The 21015-nt window shown below is 33.8% G+C and overlaps 1 protein-coding gene across 1 annotated transcript; it reads left to right on the plus strand.

Annotated features, from left to right (window-relative positions):
* The first annotated feature begins 231 nt into the window (after positions 1-231).
* On the plus strand, positions 232-8150 carry LOC108192313 (protein EXECUTER 1, chloroplastic). Its single transcript, XM_064085549.1, has 12 exons — positions 232-653; positions 1985-2101; positions 2197-2262; positions 2832-2938; positions 4183-4264; positions 4517-5173; positions 5274-5394; positions 5552-5725; positions 7025-7095; positions 7253-7339; positions 7424-7544; positions 7819-8150. Exons 1-11 carry the CDS (start codon positions 351-353, stop codon positions 7529-7531), a joined length of 1893 nt encoding a protein of 630 aa, XP_063941619.1. The 5' UTR covers positions 232-350; the 3' UTR covers positions 7532-7544; positions 7819-8150.
* Positions 8151-21015: the final 12865 nt, after the last annotated feature.

A 21015-nucleotide genomic window follows, 5' to 3' on the forward strand; every position in this document is an offset into this window, starting at 1 on the left:
AGATAGTGGAGGAAAGTAGTGGGTGTAATAGTAGTTTTTATTGTTAAATATGAGATAGTGGGGGAAGATAGTGGGTGTAATGATGAGAAAAACTTGCTATTTATAATAACGTAAAGAAATGAGAGGGACATCCCAAAATAGTAACTGTAAAGAAATGAGAGGGACAGAGGGAGTAACTGATTTCGTAAGGTGGACCCCAGTTTACTTATATTTCCCTCCCTTTCAAAAGAAAAATGAGGTGGTTCCTGAACTTGTACTATCAGTAGCAGAGCATTTCCCATTTTATACATACAGTCTGCGAGGCATAATTTTGTTATTTTCTAGACAGATCTTAAACAAGGACCAAAACAATGTATTTTCTGAGAAGGAAGATGTGCAGCAGTTTGAAAACGGCGTCGTTTCATCTTCCCTCTCCGTCTCATGCTTTTCTTAGCTCTACTGTCAACCCTGAATGCTCCGGTTTGCGAAACCCTGACTGGGTTAAAGCTCTGCGTACGACGTCGTTTTGGTTTTCCAGGTTTTCAAGTGCTCCGATCACGGATGACACGAAGTTCGAGGCGAAAGAGAGTTTGGTTAGTGCAGAGGATTGGAACAGGTGGCTTAAGGTTTTTGATGAAAATGATCAACAAGCTAGACTTGTCTCTGATTTGAAGGTACATTTTACATCTCTCTCTCTCCCTCTCCCTCTCTCCCGCTCTCTCCCTCCCTCCCTCTCTCCCTCTCCCTTTCTCTCCCACTCTCCCTCTCCCTCTCTCTCCCACTCTCTCCCTCCCTCTCTCCCCCTCTCCCTCTCCCTCGCGCCCTCCCTCCCTTCCTCTCTCTCTCTCTCTCTCTCTCTCTGTCTGAGAGTGTGGTTAGTGAAGAGGATTATGCGTGTATTTAACTTACTTTTGCTGTTTGTTTAGTTAAATAAATTGATTGTGCATATATATTGTTTCATCACCTGTTATTATGTCTATATTTAACAGATTGTGTTGTGTGTACATTTTTTAATTTTTATTTTGGGGAATAAGGCTTTATAGGAAGAGCGGATAACGAGAAAGTTGCGAGTGAGGTAGCTTTATTTTATCTACTCAGTTTCTTAATAGAATCATATGAGGGTTTGTTGGTGTGATATTACTGGTACGTGAAGGTCGGTTGTTTTGATGAAAACAGACGCTCGAGCCTCAGTTAGGTATTTGTACATCGTTTGCCCTTCTCTTATCCTGTGAAGTGGTATAAACTATGTATGTTTGGCTCTCTGTGGTTTAAACAACAATATTTGGTACTTTCCTTGTTAGGAGAAAAAGAAATCTGGAGTGTCTTGTTGAATCAGATATTTTTTTTGGGAATCAGCTTTTTTTGTTCTTGGTTCGTTAATTTGATACGCTATTCTTGTAATAATCTCAAATTTGTGCTATACTAGCATAATTTCCTGGTGTGAGATTGGAGATAATCAGTTTGTTGAACTTGTTTTTTAGTTAGCAAAAATTATAAAGGAGAAGTTGTGTTTGACATAGCAATTAATGCTAGGAGAGGAATCTAAATATATATAAACTATTTAAAGAGCACATGTTAAATAGATTACAACCTATTTCTTATATAATACAAAAACTTTGGTTGTCAATTGTTATTTCTGATATTATATTTCTCATTTTAGCATTATTCAACTGAATATAGGACCACAATACTCCCTCAGCTCCACTTCTAGATGCAAGTCGGAATTTGTTTGTGCTCCTCCACCCTTGTTTCCTACACTTATGTAGCATTTTGTAGCATCAGAAGACATCAGTTTATATATATTTCACTATTAGTTGTATTGCTATGAATTCTGTCTTCTGACATGAACAAGTCACAAGAAGACTGAACTTTTGGCAATTTTAATTGTACAGCCTCTTAAATGTACCAAGTAAGTTTGACTCAAATTTGGAATATTTCTGGCTATAATTCTGCATGTAGTATATATACTAATACATTGATTTATGCTTACATTCTTAATAAACAGTCACAGTATACTTGTGCTGCTGAGAAAGAAGATTATGAAACTGCTGTTCGGCTTCAAGTAGAAATCACAGCAGCTAGTCAGAATGATGGTGCTGCCAGATTAATGTCTAATCTGAACGTAGGATAATAATCTATTTAAATTTACGACATGTGATCATTTTAGGACTACGTTTAGTTACTTGTCTTATTTTATACATGCAATTTTAATTGCAGAAAGCCATCGAGGAAGAGCGTTATGAGGATGCAACATTCTTGCGGGATCAAACTGGTGCAGGTTTGGTAAGTTTTCTAAGAAATCCCTGAAAGAGTCACCTATTTTTTTAACTGTATTCATCAACCAGGTTGCGGGTATATGGTCATGCATGACCAGTCAGCTTGTTTAAATTCATTATTGAAAAATAGTTTATCTGAACAGTCTCTGTGTTAACCTGAAAATATATTGATACGGAACATGGTTGCTGATATTTGGTTACAAATGTCAACACTGGACGTACACTTCTGTGAGTTTGCAGTTCCACTACTCTCTGACCTTTATTGTATCATTATTTCAATTATACACAATTTTGTGTCAATATCGCCTGCAGCATGGAAGTGCCACTTTCTAGGCATAGATGATACCCCTGTGTTTGCAAAATACGTAGCTACCATGAAGTAATTACTTTCTGTGATGTCTTACTATGAGAGAAGTATAGCACTGTTTTTAAATGTAGCAATTTCTGTTTCAAAATTAGTCACCAGAAACAAATTCCACCTTGTATAAATTCAGTTTAGCAGAAAGCATGTCTATTATTGTCTCTGTTTATATCTGGTATGACATACATTGTTTCTAATTCATGATATTTTTGCAGTTGGGGTGGTGGGCTGGCGTTTCGCAAGATCATAAAAATCCTTATGGTCAGATTATTCACATAAGTCCAGAGCATGGAAGATTCGTAGCAAAAAGTTATAGTCCTTGGTATGGTTAATAATATTGTAATTACTTATATCTATACCTACATTCTTTGACATAATTTATTTCATAGTAACTTTATTACCACAACAGCAACTTTATTATAAAGAGTAATAAACCAAACTGGGTACTTGCAATTCAGAAGTAAGATCTGTGAAAGAGAGATGTACGTTGATCTTTCATATTTTGTGATTAAATTATTCGCGAAAAGCAGTAAAAAAGGCATCAAACGACATTGTGAACAGTAAGATAGAACCCCTTTTGGCCAGAAAGACATAATAAAATTTGAAGTCTACAAATTATTAATTATCATCCACATAATGCACTCCTGATTCACAAATATGGGCATGAGATCATCCCATCCCCTCTGTCCTATATCTATATATATCCTATTTGGGGATAGCTCTCAATGTTTAATTAAATTTTAATTCCCTAGTCTAATGTATCTGAAAACTCCTTTTGGAGTTTATGTTCGTGAAAGATCTAAGGTGCCATGTCCAGTCTCAGCAGCACGCCCAGTCGATACTATCCTCTTTTCTTATCTGTATTGTGCTGCCCTCTGCTGCAAAAATACTGCTATCTTACCTCTGTACTTGTCTTTAATACGTGTCTCTTCAAGTTTTGCTCAGGAAGCCTTATTTTGTGTTGTTGCGCCCCATGGATCACATACTCACTATAATCTCTTATTTCTAGAACTTACAACTTCTACCAAAGCGCTTCTCTAGTGCCCCAACTTGGACCATACAACTTTATTAATAATGTATTAACATATGAACTAATTTTGATAGGAGACTAAGAATTACCAGAGGGAAGTAGGAAAAAGGAAAATGATAAAAATGAGAAGACGAGGAGGCTTAAGGTTTAGAGATTTGTATTTCCGAAATATCTCTTAAGCTTGAAAGGTTCTCTTTTAGAGAGATATATGACCTAGTGATGCAATTTTGATTTATGGATTGTGAAACAAACCCTGAAATTGACCTAATTAATAAAAAAAAAAAGTAGAGAATTGTCTCACCTCAACCACATGTTTAAAAGTATTTGTTTACAGTTACTGTCGCTTATGTGTTTGACTGCCTATACCTCTGAGTACAGCTTTGATGGTTTGGAATAACAATTTTATCTATGCAGTATGTTTATTTTTGCCACTAATTGATTTTTTTAATATCTATCGGAGTATTCTTGTGTTGAATTCGATAACTTGTAATCTGTTTTCGTGATTGTTATATTTTGGCCATTGTGTTGGGTTTCAGGCAGCTTGCAACTGCCAAAGATGGGACCCCTCTTTTTGAGATATATGTTTCAACCGGTAAAGAGGCCATGCACAAGGAGCAGGTAGTTTTTTGTTACAAGCTGAGCCTTTTAATTATATTTAGTTTTTCGCATCAACAACAGTTCCCTCACATGTAGGAGTATTACACAGTATGTAATCTTTGAATTTTTTTTGATATAGGCAGATCTGCAGAATCATTTTAATATTACGTACTAGCTATAAGATAACCAAGGCAGTTCAAGTATATCTCCAGGCCATCTATTAATATTTGCTTTTCCAATCAAATGATACTTCCATATGCACATGTGTTACAGGCTACCTACCTTAAGCATGAGGCAGTTCCTGAAGAATTTCGTGGGGTTGCGGACAAGTTGTATTTAGATTTTCGTCTTTCTCACTTGACGCCCTATGCAAATCAGGACATGTGGGCTGAGACTCTTAGGAAATTTGCGGTAGCATTAGGAAAGGATGCTACAAAACAGACATTTTTAGACATGTTTGAACATAGTCGGGTGAAAGGAAAATATGAAGGCTATGAAGGAAAACATGGAGGTTATGAAGGAAAACATGGAGGCTGCGAAGGAAAACATGGAAGCTATGAAGAAAGATATGGAGGCTACGAAGGAAAACATGGAGCCTACGATGGAAAACATGCAGGCTATGAAGGAAAATATGAAGGCTATTTTCAATTCGGGAAGGGTTCAAAGAATATAGGTGAAGAGAGAACTGTAATTCACCATAAATTTGCTGTTGGTAGCATAGTTCAGAAAGCAAAGGGGAACCTTAAAAATGATTTCCTCCGAGTACCAGCCAGGCTGGATAGAAAAGACTACTTCTCATTCTCTCTGGGTGTGGAAGAAAACAAAGATCAAAAGGTTTCTAGTGACTACAGGCTTGAAGATGATCATACTTGGGACCATGACATCCTTCGTTATGTGAACTGTGTTGGCAGGGGGATGGTATACAATAAGGTTTATTCCACTGCTTTCACATTGAACTTCTTTGCTAATGAAACTACATTTATTTTAGAGACTACTTACTCTAGCAACATATCTTTTTATTGTTTTACAGACTGGATGTGATAAATTACAGTTGTTTGCTCTTAGCCAGGCTGAAAATCAGCAACCTTTACTATCTGGATTAACAACCTTCAACCGAATTATTATTCCAACATCTTCAGATCCTCTAAACGGTAGTGCATTACAATAGAATCTTAAATTGTTTTATTTGAAAGCTATATTATTAAATTTATCTTTTTATCACAGCGCTCTAGTAATTTTCATCTAAATTACTTTGAGATCTCACCTTTGTATTCTACGAAGGTAACTTCATTGATTTTGCTTTCTTAGGGCTGTACATTGGTTCTAATGGTTACCTTGTGACGGAGGTGATTCAGATTAGACGTCAGTTTGGTCAATGGCCAGGAGGTGATGGGATAGATGACCTTTCAAGGCTTGAGCCATGCAATTATGTAGAAGTTGTGAAACTGACTGGTGATCCCAATGTGCCAGCTGGCCAGGCAAGTCTGTTTTCTACCCAGTATATCATGATTCTCAATCTTTTACATTTTTTTTAATATTTATTTCCATGTCACATTCTTTTCCTTTTATTTGTGTGATCAAGTACCATGTTTGGCTAGGAATCGTGTTTTTCTTATCTTATTTGGGGATTAGTGCATTTTATCATGTAAGTTCAACCTAAATGTACACAGGTGATGTATGTGTTCCTTTTAATATTTACTAGCCTATAACCCGTGCGATGCTATAAATTTTTTATATGATTTTATTCATTATTATATATTTATATGCAATTCTAATTGAATTATGATGTATATAAAATATAACTTTTTACTATAATTATGATGTAAGAATTACGCTATTATGGTGTAAAAACTACACTATTCACATTACCAACTCCAACCCATTTACACTATGTATTACTTTACAGTAAAAAGAATCTTTGTCTATAAAAAGACATTTTTCTCCAACTTTTTTAGAAGAAATTACTCTCTCCGTCCCTTTTTAGTTGTCACATTTGGTTTTGTGCTGGTCAAATTGACTAAAGTTTGACTGAAATTTATTAATATTTTATCAATTGACGATATAAAAAAAATATGTCACCGGAAATAACTTTTAATCTACTTTAAGATGTAATTTTCAGTTTTTTAAAATAATGAAAAAGTGACTTATAATCTTTGGTCAAAACGTAGTCAATTTGACCGATAAAAATAGAAATGTGACAACTAAAAAGGGATTGATGGAGTATTTTGTTCAGATATAATAGGATATAAATGGGATACAGGGGAACAAATCTGTTTTCTTAACTAACATGAGGGTATACTTGGAATTTTGAGAGATGGCAACCATTCTAGTGTAGTTAGTTGACTCCAAATTTGTTGTGACACTATTAATTTGGCGTAAATTTTACACTATTATAATTTTACACTATATAGATTATAGTATATATTATACAATAGATTATAGTGTAAACTATACACTATTATAGTGTTTGGTGTTGGGTTGGATATGGTTTTAGTTCTTGATTTCAACACGTAATTTAGCAAAGAGAGATGGATATGAAAACACAAACACAATCAAGCACATGATGAATATGTTGAGGTTTTTTAACGAGGTGACATGAATGTCTTTCTTTTTTCTCTAACAAAAACGTTACAAGAATTTCCACATAAGATATGCGAAGTTTCTACGAATCTACATGGATGCCTTTCTTTGTTATTTTAAAGGACTCTTCATTAAGTATATCTTCTCTTTATGTTTTTTATGCTATAAATTTGCTGCATGTGATATATTATTTACAGGTAGCGTTTAGAGCAAAAGTTGCGGAAAAATACAAGCTTCCTTTGTGGTCCCTGCTAGAAAAAGAATATGGAGCGGTAAGTTGATTTACTACATAGCTTGAAGCTTTAAGTGTTATGTTTATAAGTTTAATATGAAACTTCATGCATTTCTCCACTCGAAATCTAGTACTCTTCCTTAACTTGTCTTCTTTTGTATCTCAATTCTCAATTGCCTTGTGGTCCTCATGGATAGGTTGCTCGCTATAAAGGAGAAGGCAGGTTAACTGGTTTTCAGGAGTCTAAATGGGTTGATGTTGAAATCTTTATTCTCGGGGAAGAGGTTTGGTTCGTTCGTTGTAGTTGATTGCTACTGTATTGAGTTATTCATGGGTTTGTTCACTTCTTCTATAATTGTGTTATGCAGTGTCGCAAAGAAGGATTTGCTATTGGATTTCTTTATCCTACCCAAGATTATTGCTTCCTGAAATTGTTTAAGCAGCTGAGATTGGAAAGCTTTGGGGGACCTCCGTGATCCATATTTTGAAGTACTTCCTTTGCTCTTTTTAACCTTGTATATTTTAAACAAATCCGTTTTGTTTGGAATGAGAGAGTAAATTTAAGTACTTGTTTTCCTCTTGGCTATTCATAATTACGATGTGCACATGAGTCGAGTTTTCAACGAATTATACACCTTAATATTTTTAGACAGATGATAGATGTAAAACCTCTTGGAGCATGCTCAACATAGGTCTGGCACAATTTTTTATGAATCAATATAAACTAATATGTATATGTCCACCTGCTTTTGTTTTGTTGCAGATGAGATCATTTGTTTTTGCGCTTAACCATGGAGTGGAACTGCATGCTGAGCGATGGAAGAATCGTAGATGTAGTATGATCATTAAAAGAACAAAAGCTGGATGGTTGTTTTTGGAGAAAGTTAGCATTTTAGTAGGATGATGAACTTCTTTTTCCCTGTGAATGTACACATATATAGCCTGGGTGCTTAATGTATTGGGATGGTGTAGAAGGGAAGGACAAGGAAGTTGCACACGGGTATGAGTCTATGGGAATTAGTTTATCTGGTAAAGTTTAATTATTGAAAACTATAATCAGAATTAATTTGAAAGTTCTGAACTAAATTCCATTGACGTGCAGATGTAGTATATTTTTTATTATTACATTAGCACTTGTTGCAAAGGAAAAAAAAAAAAAGAAGAATTGGTTGGCGATAGGTTTGACAGGAAATAGAGGTTCATGTTTTACAAAATTCGACGAAGAGAAATTTTTTTTTTGCCCCAGAAAACAAGCAGAAATAGTGCAGTATTAAGTGGTAAGTTAAACGTTACTAAAAAAAAGTGGCAATTAAGATATAAGGTGGCGGCAATTATTAAATAAAATTATATTAATAAGGAATTTAAATTTTGTGAAAGATACATTTTTGAATCAGATAACTAATTTAAAGTGATAAATTGTTATTTTTGAGAAATTTATTAAATATGAAAATAATATTAACAAGATCCGGGATAAAACAAACTGTGTAAATGCATGATATATTCCACATTATTGAAATATATAAAATATGGAATTAACATCTTATTTTAAATTTTTAATAAAATACACATATTTTAAAAATTATAAACGAGTTTAGCACGTAAATTATCATGACTTTTTACCCACTCATGCATGTAAACAAAACTAGACACGTATATTAATATTTTTTATGATATATATTAGCACGACAACTCAACACGCATGCGTATATTTAGAATTATTTTTTCAGTTAATGATAACTGGGTGAAAGTTTATTTATTATGATTATGAAATCAACCATATCATATATAATAAGAAGTCATCTTTACTTGGAAAAGTGTCAGATATGTCTGCAACAATTTTATCAACTTAAAATTTTTTAACATTTGTGACACAAAATAATAAACAATTGTTTGTTGACAAACTATTAAATCTTGAATTTTTTGAGAATATTTATCCAGGTGCGGAGCATCTATATCTATATATATATATATAATAAATCCTGAATCCTCCTGCTAACAATTTTACACCCCATACCCTAAAACTTAATACTTATTTACAGTAGTTGCCATTGGTTTCAAAACAACTACTACAAGCAGTCAAACTTAATTAAAGACATTGACTACCATTTTTGTTTTGTTGCTGCTACTTTCCCCTACTTTTGCTGCGTGTCTATGCATACAGATATTAAATAAATCAAAAATTCCTCAATTGGAAGGATATTCAACTGCTGCAGACCGAGCTCCATATTGTTTTTTCTCAACTACGTTGCTCTGCTGCGTACTACTCCTGATTCAAGCCAGGATTTCAAATTTAGATCTCATCCACTCTTCAACTCCTTCAATATACGAACCCTAATCAGCCATTATTCACAGCCACACCAATTTCTTATTCAAACATGTGAAGCTTCGGGAAGAAGCTCACCGATTCAATTCAAAATCGATGAAATTACTTAACCTAATCGCTGCGCGAGAAATCAGATCGATCGGACCGGTTTTCACCAGTGAAGCTCTGAGGGAAGACGGAGAAAATACAGAGATCTGAAGGTTAAGACGCAACTGATGTGTATGTATAGGTGTATGTATCTCTTATATTTCAAATTTCGAATCTGATTGATGTTTGTATTTTCTTTACGCAGATTCATCCTTCATAAGCTTTATTACGTTTTATTGTGAGGTACGAGAGCTTTTCTCTGTTACTACGTTTTATTTGTTAACTGCTTTTTTAAAAGTTGTGTTATATATTTTGTTTGCACACCATCTGTTTGCTAAAAGTGTTAAAAGAGTTTAAATGTTAATATGTTTGTTTATATGTGATGAGCCTAAGTGACAAGGAGGGAGTACATCGAATTTAGTTTTGTTAATTTGTTCTTTCTTGCAAAATTTTTTATCATTTTTATTTAATGATTCTTTTATTAATTTTAACTTTTACGTGATGTCTTAAGTTCAAATTTTAGGAAGCTATGATGATACCGAGATAATGTTCATCAGCTCTTCATAGAAATTGAACTTGGACATGGAGATACCGAGATAGTGTCACGGGTTCTTAAATGTACATGGATCCATGTACTGAATTATGTATTCAGACTTCTTTGACTTATTACTGTTATTAGTAGTTTTTCTGATTATAATTTTTAATATTATGATTATACGAACCCTAATCACCCAAATTGAAATTACCAGCTCTGAATTTTCTTCTCAGCTAACGATTTTGCCGTGGATTTATGAGAGAGGTATGTATTTTGCTGGCAGTTTGGTACATTGTTCCCTTCAGTTCAGCTCCTTTGCCCATTCCATCTTACGTTTCTGCTTTTTAACTTCTTCAAATGGTCTCTCATCTAAACTTCATCTGCTACGATTGTTTGCTTAATCTGGTAATGTAATATTCCTCCGTTTGTCTTTATTTGTTAATTTGAATTTAAAATTTGTGTATAGTCTATTTTGTATTGAAAATGAGTCTCTTCTCATACCATTCAAATTTTTATGAGCTTTTGAGTATTACACCTCCTCTCAACATGAAAGAGGTTGTCTTCCACTTACGGTCGTTCATTTTTAATTTTCATAAATGTATGTAGTTTGTGTAAGTTTAATTCATCACAATATTGAATTCTTATTGTTGTTTTTCAGCTTAACTATAATCATTTGAAACTTGATAACTTCTCATCCTTTAGCAGTGATTTGGGTATGTTCTTTACTTGCACCTTATTATTGATTTCATTACTTCTTAGAATTTTTTAAAAGTGTTTGTGTTATATTTTGTTAGGTCCTGAAGACCGAAGAAGAAGAAGTTTAGTTCTTGAAGGCAAGGAATCCACTAAATTTAATACTACTCAATTTCAAGGATCTTCCCACACTCGTGCACACTGTATGTAATCTTTCCTGTTCTGTTTTTTTTTCACTGTTTTTCCTTTTATCTTTTTCATTCAACTTTTCTTTGGGTTTGTAGTTGTGCAAGAAAGAGGGAGTGAGAGTACTTGGTGACTGTAACAGAGTAAATAGTGCGCATACAAATCAGTTTTTGGGAACTAATATCATTCCTCCACATTCCACAAGGTAAATTAAGATTTTAAATTTATTATATGTTATTAATTTTGTTTGTGTTTCTTGAAATATCAATGTTTCCTGTCTGGAGCTGATGGTGAAACATGATCAGATTACCATCAACATCTGATTCAATATAGGAATCATATTGAGTCGAATTGCATTTTTAACATCTGATTACCATCAACACCAATGGATTTTGCCGCCGATTTATGGAAGAAGTCTGTTTTTTGCTGTGATTTCTTCATGATTGACTCCTTTAAATCTACTTGATTTGAATCTCACATCTTTTATCTCAAGTTTCAGGCTAATTGCGATCATCTTAAACTTGATAATTCCACCTCCTTCCAATCTGATTGTGGTTAGAATTATGATTTTTGTGCATTTCTATTACCATTTTGTTGTATTGTTGTTATCTAATTTATTACAACTGAAATGCAGGAGACAATGCTCGAAGGAGAAGAAAGATCGATGGGTCCAACAAAGAGAATCATGGTTATTGTATTGCAGTCGGGCTTCGTATAGAAACTGTTCGATTTTCTTTCCAAATGAAAAGAATTGATAACGTATACTATTAAGGTAATCTTTTGTTACTACAATATTTGTTTTGATTAATAAAATGATTATTTTCTATCAATTGAAAATTTTCTTCATGTCAAGTGTTCGTTTTTCAAATATTGATTCATGTAGATAGATTTTTTTTATGAGTGTTATTTAATTATGTTTTTTAGATTATTTTTATGAGTGATTAGGGTCTGCTGTCATAAAGTAGATTCGATTCAGTCAGATGGAATAATTGTTAGTACCAATTTTATGGATAACATCTTGGCTGAAGACTGCCTGTGTATCTAATTTATTGTTTATCCATACTTTTTAATCATGTTTCAGCCAAGATTTGATTCAGTTTAATGTTCTATTTCATTAGTTTGTTAGCTCTGATGTTATTTTTTGTGATATTATGCACAAGAGCTACATAATGAATAAGTTTTTTACACATCTGAGGTGCTTTGTCTAATTAGTTCCTTAACTTTTTGTTGTTATTTATGTGTCTTTTATTGGAATAGACTTGGGGGAAAAAATGAATCATGGTACTCAAAACTGTGGATCTCAAGACTTAGAAAATCAGCTTATTAGTTCAAATGTCTGGTACACAGATGAGGGCCAAAGCCAGCAACCATTTTTTCAGTTCAGTCTCCTCCTGCTGCAGAAACACAGGTTCTTGATTTCTGCGATGAAGAAATTATTATCTGGAAAGACGGATAAGCATAGTGGTAATAAACTATGCTAGACTGACCATTTTTCCCAGAAATGAAAGTAACTTGACTACTGTGTAAATTCCAATAATATGGTACATGTATGATGTACCCACTTTTTCAGGCAGATGATGGCATGGGATTACCAGAGGAGATTCTTTATGATGAATCGAACTGTGCAGATGCGGAGAAATCGTACTTTATGTTCATCCGGTTCTGATCTCATCTGGACCTTAAATTATTTTCCTCTGTTATTTCTCAACTTCTTGGAGGTTGGTCAAGTTCTTTTGTGCTATTAATTTGTTCTCTTTTTATGGTGCTATATTTGCTATGATTATTCACATGCTTCATTTATTCACTACCATCATATATTTATCAAGTCGTCTTGATTATATTCTTGCAGATGCCATTGTCTGGTACACAAATGAGGGCCATAGTTATTGCTATTGTTGTTGGAGTGATAAATCCATAGAAATAATGTTTCTCTATAGAAGTATAGAACTCTACTCATCCTGGATCCTGACTTCCTTTCGAAATTCTGTGTTGCCTGTCATATCTCTTTACTTTATATATCCTCGTGCCTAATTTGGTACAAAATTCTGTAAGTGATTTTCAATAATAGATGCACCTTTTTCTTAGTTGAAGAACTGTTGATCCAGCTAAAATATTAATTTCTCCCCCTGAATTTCCTTCTTTTCTCGGCGCCTTTGGCCTAGAAAATGATAGCTTGCATTATACTGATTAATATGTTGTACCCTGCTGCTAGGAATTTTGCATTCTATATGTTCTCATCGTTAATGTGTGCATAGACCGTAGATAATGAGAAAGAAGGATCTGTATTGCGTATACGAGGAAAAAACATTCTGGAAAATGAGCATGTAAAGGTATATACAAATATTTTCTCTTGCATATAGATGTAATAGTAATATTTGTTGAAACTCTTCCAAGATTTGTAAAATTTCAAGTTTGTAGTATTATTATCTTTTCCGGGATGTATGTTTACCGTCTTATTTTAAAGTAGTGTGAGAACTGTATGATGTATCTGTGTGTATACATTTGTAGATCAAGTGTTTGAAAGTGTTCCACCAGCTATCTGATATAATGCCCAAATCAATTTTATTGACGGATCTAAAAAAATTTACAGCAAAAAGAGTTTAGGTGAATGATAGGCAAGGAAGCTACTAAATGAAAAACTGAATTTGATTCAAAGAGAAGAAAAGGCAAAGAAATTGGCAACATTGGAGGGTTGTTTGGGAATATTAATGAAAAAAGATTCATTTCACCGACTCTCAGATATCGGACAATATCATTGGATTGATATTTGCTGGTCATGATACCGCTACAAGTGTTTTGGCATGTCTGCTCAAGAAAGGTAGAGACTCTTATTTACAGTTTTCGAGTTTCCCAATTCATATTATTTATGCTTTTTTAGCTCATTTATAATTTTCAAGTATTGAACTTGCCACATTTAATCATGCAATGTCATAGTATTAAATTTAGTTTCAACTCATATAGCTCATTGATAGGATTGTAAGTGCTATGTGGATGTAATGATTTTATCTTTGCGTTGTAACGATGTAGGATATCGAACATGTTATGTCAAATAAAGTTAATGGAAAGATTATATGTACTGGCTGCGGAAAACTGCTGGATGTCAAGATTTAGTAAGCGGTGGCAACTTTGAGAGGCTATGGCACTGACTATACCCTGCAGCTTTTACAATATCACAAGAATGGATAAAAGAAATCTGGATTCTGTGTTACCAAAATGGATTGAAGGGCTCATTACAAAAGAAGTAGAAGCTTCAATCCAGGATAATGAAAGGTTTCAAGACCCTGGGACATTTGTATTGCAATCTCCTACATCAACGAGCTGGCTCCATCCAGATGCCGGTAGTTTCGTAATCACTTTGTTGGTTGTGAATTTTGATTATAGTATTCACCACAAGTGTCTCTCGATCTGATCTATTGGTGTGTTTTTCTTCCCTGTTTGTTTTTCACTATTTTTGCCAATCATATTAATTGTGTGTCTAATTTGACCTGAATTATCCCTATTTTTGTTGATTATCTATGGTTCTGAGCTTAATTTTTTCCATTATCAATTATTACAGATTTTAGTAAAGAGTTTTTCCTCTTGACTAATCAGCTCTGGTGCCAAAGAAACAAATGTGAAGTTCACATAAAGAAATGCTACTTGAAGAGCCCGAGCTTTTTTGATTATGGAGGTAAAATTTACTCACTATATATATATAGTTAATACTATTGAGTTCCATATCAGAAGAATTTTCTAGCTCACCTGAGATGTATATATGTACCACTTTTTTGTTGGGGGAGAGTGTGCTCCTTTTTGAGTGGGTAAATATTATGATCTATTATATAAATTTCGGCATCATGGTTTTGTGTTTTTGCGTTCTTACATTATCTCCTTGCATTATTTTTCATATTCTGATTGTTTTTAGGTTTCATTTAGAATTGATAGTAAAATTACACAAACTACATATTATGAAAAAATTAAATATAAAAGCATAGAAATACCTTAAATTATCCATTACAATTATAATTTTATTTAATATAATCCTATTAGTTATGCAAATCATTTATTTTATTAATTCTTAAACACTTAGTTTATATCACATTTTTTGAATTTGTTAATTCAAATATAAAGTGAAGTTGAATGAAAAATGATTTTATTACCCGGAAAATATGGAAAGCGTAGTAATTGAATAACAATCTTGAGTATATGCCAATTTTCTTATTTCCAGCGAGACGTTGAGTATAAAAAAAGTGTGGAAAATAAAAATGGGTGATATTCATAATTAATAATCAATCCGAAAAAAGTTGACAAAGTTAATGTGAATTTTGTTTTTACATATTGGAAACACAAATGTTTTTTAAAATTTTGGAAAAATATAGAATAAGAGAAATGTCTTACAAAAAAAATGTAAAAACTGGATAAAAACGGAGTAAATATCTCTTATGTCTCTAATAAGTACTCCCTCCGTCCCATTTTAACTGCTTTTGACTTTTTTACACGTAGTTTAAGGTGTTAAATAAATCACCTTAAAACTTAACTATTCCTTATAAAATTTATATCAAATAAAAGTTTAGAATCTAAATTTTTATTTGGTATAAGATTTGAAATTTTTTATTGAGTGTAGATATTATTTTTTTGCACCTCAATATACGTGTTAAAAAGTCAAACATCAGTTAAAATGGGACAGAGGGAGTAATAACATGGAATCTCATTTTTTATATTATATTTTAAAACTCACATTTTATTTAACAATAAAATTTATAACTTTTAAATACCCATGCAAAACGGGCCCGTGAAAAACCAGATTACTAGGTAAAAACTCTCCATGTTCAACATAAAAAGGCAACAGAATTTTTTGCATGTTAAAATCAAAACTCATCCAGGGTATGATATGTGAATAATATGAAAACGGACACAACGTTAGCAAATCTTAATGAAAAATAAAACTAAATTCATCTCAGTTATCATTGCAACTCCAAACCAATAATTACTGTAATAAGCCCATCTGCTGATAAATAACAAAACGCACAGATAACCCAATAATAAGCTCAGTTTAGGAATATACGGACAAATTACAAGGTAGCAACTCAAATAAGCTAATTTAATTTTTTTTAATTATATTTATTTAAATAAATAAATTAATTTTAAATATTTAAAAAGCCTTAGCGAAGCGGGCAAAAATACTAGTGAACATAATTGTTTTAAGCGAAAAATTATGAAAAGAATTTTACAATATTTTTTTGGATCTCATTTCGTTTCGAACTTTTAAAAATAAAAGGTTGATTATTTTATCCATAATTTAAGGTTATTAAAAATTATAATTTTTTTACTATTAAAGAGAACTATATTTTCAAAACTATAATTTATAGTGCTACCTGAGTACCTGCAGAAGAAATCACTATAGCCATCCTTAAGGAGGTCACCAGTGGTGCAATGGGAGTTCGCGAATCCCCGTCCTTGCTTACAACAAGTTGCATGTCATCAGAAGATGATTTTTCCAGAGTTTGAATCTCTGGGAGAGTCACTGAAGTCGTCATTTTAGGCATTAAACTTCTCTGTTGGCTCACCAGTGATATCTGGTTCATTATCAGTAGGTTGCTGACTCACACCTATGTCGAGTCCACTATCCGCAGATGCATCTAGGTTTATTTGTCCTGGGGAGGTAGATGTTGTACTCTTGATAACAGTGACAACAACATCTTCTCCTAACACCTGTGAAGGCAAGGAATCTTTTGAAGGATTAACATCAGATGAGAGCAATTCTAAAATGGATGCTTACTCTTCAGCCGTCAATATCTCCTTACTCCTTAGTGTGTGCAACCTCACTGTGAATAGGAATATTTTGAGTTTGTACAGGTGGTGACACTAATTCAGATGCCATGACAGATTGGTGAATTTCAATAGAAACATCTTGTTGAGAAGATGATTCTAGTAACTATTTATGTGCCTTTTCTACCAAGTCATCCTTTTGAGAAGATGCAAGAGGGTTAACAGTTGTCTCAATATGGATACTACCTTGCTTCTGAGGAGACAGAGCTACAAGTGCTCTCAAATTTCCATCCTTATTTGTTGCACTGAAGGCAGTATCTCCCTCAAAATTCTCATTAAACATTTGCTCTTCAGACACCATGGGTGTAGGATAGAGGATATGTGTATCAGTGTTTGGCTCTAGAGACTGGTTATGCATCTGTAGGTTTTCAAATGCAATGTCTCCCCTAATAGCTTCTGTGAGCAAGTGTGTGAAAGAGGTATCTACCTCTATATCATTAAAGGAAAGAAGATTGGTAAGGAATACAATGTTTGAGCTATGAACATTACCTGTAGACACAGAGGGCCTATACTCACCACCAGGGATATAAGGCTTAACTTCTGATTCTTTTACTTGAGTTTCAGCTTCAGTGGGAATGAAAACTTCTTGTTCTGGGGGCTCATTCTCCACTGGCTCCTCAACATAAGCTTCTTGTTCTGGCACAAACTCATTTTCTTGTACATGTTCTACTTCAGAAGCTTCCTCATCATCATCTTCTTCAGAATTCCCAGCTTCTTGATTGCCAATAGCTTTTTGCTCTTCTTCCAGCAACCTGTCTATCTGTGCAATCACAATTCTGAGATGTTCAGTTAGACGAATGACAGTTCTACCTCCATTGTTGTTAGGGTAAGGCTGTTGAACCAGCCACATAGTGGCAGTCTTCCTTGGAATCCGTGGAGGTTTTTCCATGTGAGTAGTTGGGAATTGAGCTCTTTGCTCATCAGATAGTTTCCTGTTTAGTACAATTTGAAGGAATCTGGCATATAAAAGATATTTCTTCCTGGCTAATTTGTTGGCCAGAACTTGTCCATGAGCATTCTTCCCAGATTGATCTTCAAATCATGAACTACAGCTACTCCAATCTTCTGGACCATTGAATTGAGTCCATGGAACCCTCCAGTCTTGGGTGAGAACACATATGAAATGATGGTGAAAAAGATGTTCCACTCCTTTGGAAGATGATTCTTGTAGAATCTCCTTGGAATCTTGCCATTCTCTAGAGTAGCATGAATGTCTGTGAAGAATTCCAAAAGTTCCTCAAGAGTAGGCTCATCAATCAGATCTTCTCTTGGCAGCTCCAAGAATTCATTCAGATCATCCTCTGATATTCTGATCTCATCTTCTCCAATCTTGAACTTGAAACCTGTGTTTTCCCCTTCTGTAGCTACTTTGCAAGTGGTATGCACATGCTCTAACAGACGTTTATTTAACAAGGTATTTGCAGTTAAAGCATATTTCACATAAGAATGTTCATTCAAATAGCGAATCCACTTACAAAGACGCTTACATCTAGTAGGATTATTACCTCTAATAGACAGATAATTATTCTTTTTAAGGGAGAAATGATTAGCCATTTTAACAATTAAGCACAAAATTATCAATTCACACAAGCACAATTGAGCAAATAATATCTAAAAATTCAACTTTCTCAGAATTCAGTGAAATCACAGTATGTTACTCACTTTGTAATGGCTAAACTGATTATGAGATTATATTCCAAGAATTGTCAATTATTTAGCCACAAATTCAAGTTAATTTTAGAGAAAGTAGTAAAAGTCACACTTAGCAGAACACAAGTAAACCTTACCTAAAATCTGTAAATCTGGTCTTAAAAGATGGGCAATGCAATGGGAATCAATAATCTACCAACCAATCAAAAATCTAGCAGAGTAACAGTACAAAAATGATGCAATGAAAATTCTGAAATCTCAATTCGGTTTTCAGAGAAAAAATAAACTGTTGAAAATGCTAAGTGTTGGAAGCGGCAACTATATATATAATGTCAGGAGGCAGCAGCTTTTGGGCGCGGCAAGAATCATTATAGGGCGCGACACGAATCACGTGGGATGCGACATCAGCCATGTCAGGGCGCGGCACAACTTTTGGGCGCAATATTGACTTGTGGCTGTTGTAGCCTCCTAGATCAACTTGATTCATGCCGCCTCCAAGAGATGTCGCCTCCAGGACTTAGAGAAATGTTAGCCATTTCCAAGTTTAACAATTCCATATATTTAAAACCAACAATTATCATTAAATTGATAATTACTAATTTTCAACAAATAGAATTATGCTACATTTTATTTTACTAATAAAATAACTTCAAAAAATAAATCAAATAATTTGTTTTCTTTAAGGTTATTTTATTTTAAAATAAAGACAGAATAGTTAATGTGCTTAAATATTTATCAAGAAATTATTAGCACATTAATGTTTCAGGTGATTAAAATTCAAAATAATTGTTAAAATATATATATATATATACACATATCTCAACAACTAATTTTGCTTCAATCCAAGGACAATTTGTTATTTAGACAATGCAAACAATAAGTTAGATTGTAGGGGGGGGGGATTGAATACAATCTACAAAAATTTCAATAACTTTTGCACAACAGATTATATTCAAACTACAAGAGAATATAAAAGCTAAAACAGAAATTTAAAGAACAAAGAACAAGGATCTTAAAAATTTCAGGTGGATTGTTTGATCCACCTTAGAGATTTTTATATCAAGAACCTTCCAAGTAAAAATACTTGGCTATTTACAAAAGAATGAAGAGCAGAAGCTTACAATTTCTTGCTAACTTTCTCTAGTGCTTTGCTCTTCAGTTCTTGGTGTTTGGATACTTTGAAATGTAAAATTACAAAGAGAATATATACTACTACAAACAAAACTAGTCTGTAAAAGTATTTTCCTACTCACTTTCTAACTAGTACAAATATAGAATTTCTTGGACTTGATAATGCATTTGGCAGCTTGAAATTCTTGTTGCTTTGCCAGAAATGGTAGGCTTCGAGGTTCTCAATATTTGACTAAACTCCTTTTGGTTTAGCTTCCAAAGCTGGTGCAGCATCTGTCACATCAACCCATGTGAACTTTGTCTTTTACCTGACTTGTTACTGTCAACTGCTAATCATCAATTGCTAATAATACCATGGCCAATATAATTTTATTTAATAATTTCCGCCACCTTATATCTTAATTGCCACTCTTTTTTTTAGTAACGTTTAACTTACCACTTAATACTGCACTATTTCTGCTTGTTTTCTGGAAAAAAAAAAAAAATTCTCTTCGTCGAATTTTGTAAAACATGAACCTCTATTTCCTGTCAAACCTATTGCCAACCATTTTTTTTCCCCCTTTGCAACAAGTGCTAATGTAATAATAAAAAATCATACTACATCTACACGTCAATGGAATTTAGTTCAGAACTTTCAAATTAATTCTGATTATAGTTTTCAATAATTAAACTTTACCAGATAAACTAATTCCCATAGACTCATACCCGTGTGCAACTTCCTTGTCCTTCCCTTCTACACCATCCCAATACATTAAGCACCCAGGCTATATATGTGTACATTCACAGGGAAAAAGAAGTTCATCATCCTATTAAAATGCTAACTTTCTCCAAAAACAACCATCCAGCTTTTGTTCTTTCAATGATCATACTACATCTACGATACTTCCATCGCTCAGCATGCAGTTTGGATCTTATGTTGGCCATGGTGTCATAAGACATTCTAACTTCAAGATTTTTCATATTATCCTCTTTGACATCAGATACTACATTGTGAAGATCTCCAATTTTTTGTCTGAGCTGGGTAAGGTGAGATTTGAGAAGTCTCAAGTTATCCTTCACAAACATAGAGAGAGTTTTCTTCATGGGATCTTCATTTCTGCCCACTCCATGGCTCTTTTGTATTGCCTTAGAATTTCCATTTTAGTGTCACCAAAATTGAAGCTTTGGCTGAACACCCAATCTGGCATTTCTGAAGGCCCAGCTAGTTCTTCATCTTATTCATCATCTTCATCAGCCAGGGAGTCATCATATTTAGAATCACCCTGTGTAGAAGCATGCCCTTAGGAACAGCAGCATGTGCAATTTGTGCTCTCTCCAGTGCTTCAGATGTGTGAAGCAACCCTAAAGTTTCTTCTGCTTGGACATTGGATTGACCAGCCATAATTTGATAGGCTGACACTGGATGAGAAAATTTCGAGGCATCCAAGGGGTCCACAACAATTTCCATCCTTGTTTCTTCTGTACCTGCATTTCTCTCATTATCTCTATTTTCTTGCATCAGGGTTTCACCCTGGCTCACCACACCCTCACCTTCACCATCTAAGGTG

This window comes from Daucus carota, chromosome 9 (genome assembly GCF_001625215.2).
Source record: "Daucus carota subsp. sativus chromosome 9, DH1 v3.0, whole genome shotgun sequence".
Lineage (NCBI taxonomy): Eukaryota > Viridiplantae > Streptophyta > Magnoliopsida > Apiales > Apiaceae > Daucus > Daucus carota.

Coding starts and splice junctions, on each gene's coding strand:
- LOC108192313 (XM_064085549.1), top strand. CDS start 351: ATGTATTTTCTGAGAAGGAAGATGTGCAGCAGTTTGAAAACGGCGTCG. Junction 5,395..5,551: donor ATCTTCAGATCCTCTAAACG/GTAGTGCATTAC, acceptor TTGCTTTCTTAG/GGCTGTACATTGGTTCTAAT. Junction 5,726..7,024: donor TGTGCCAGCTGGCCAGGCAA/GTCTGTTTTCTA, acceptor ATTTACAGGTAG/CGTTTAGAGCAAAAGTTGCG.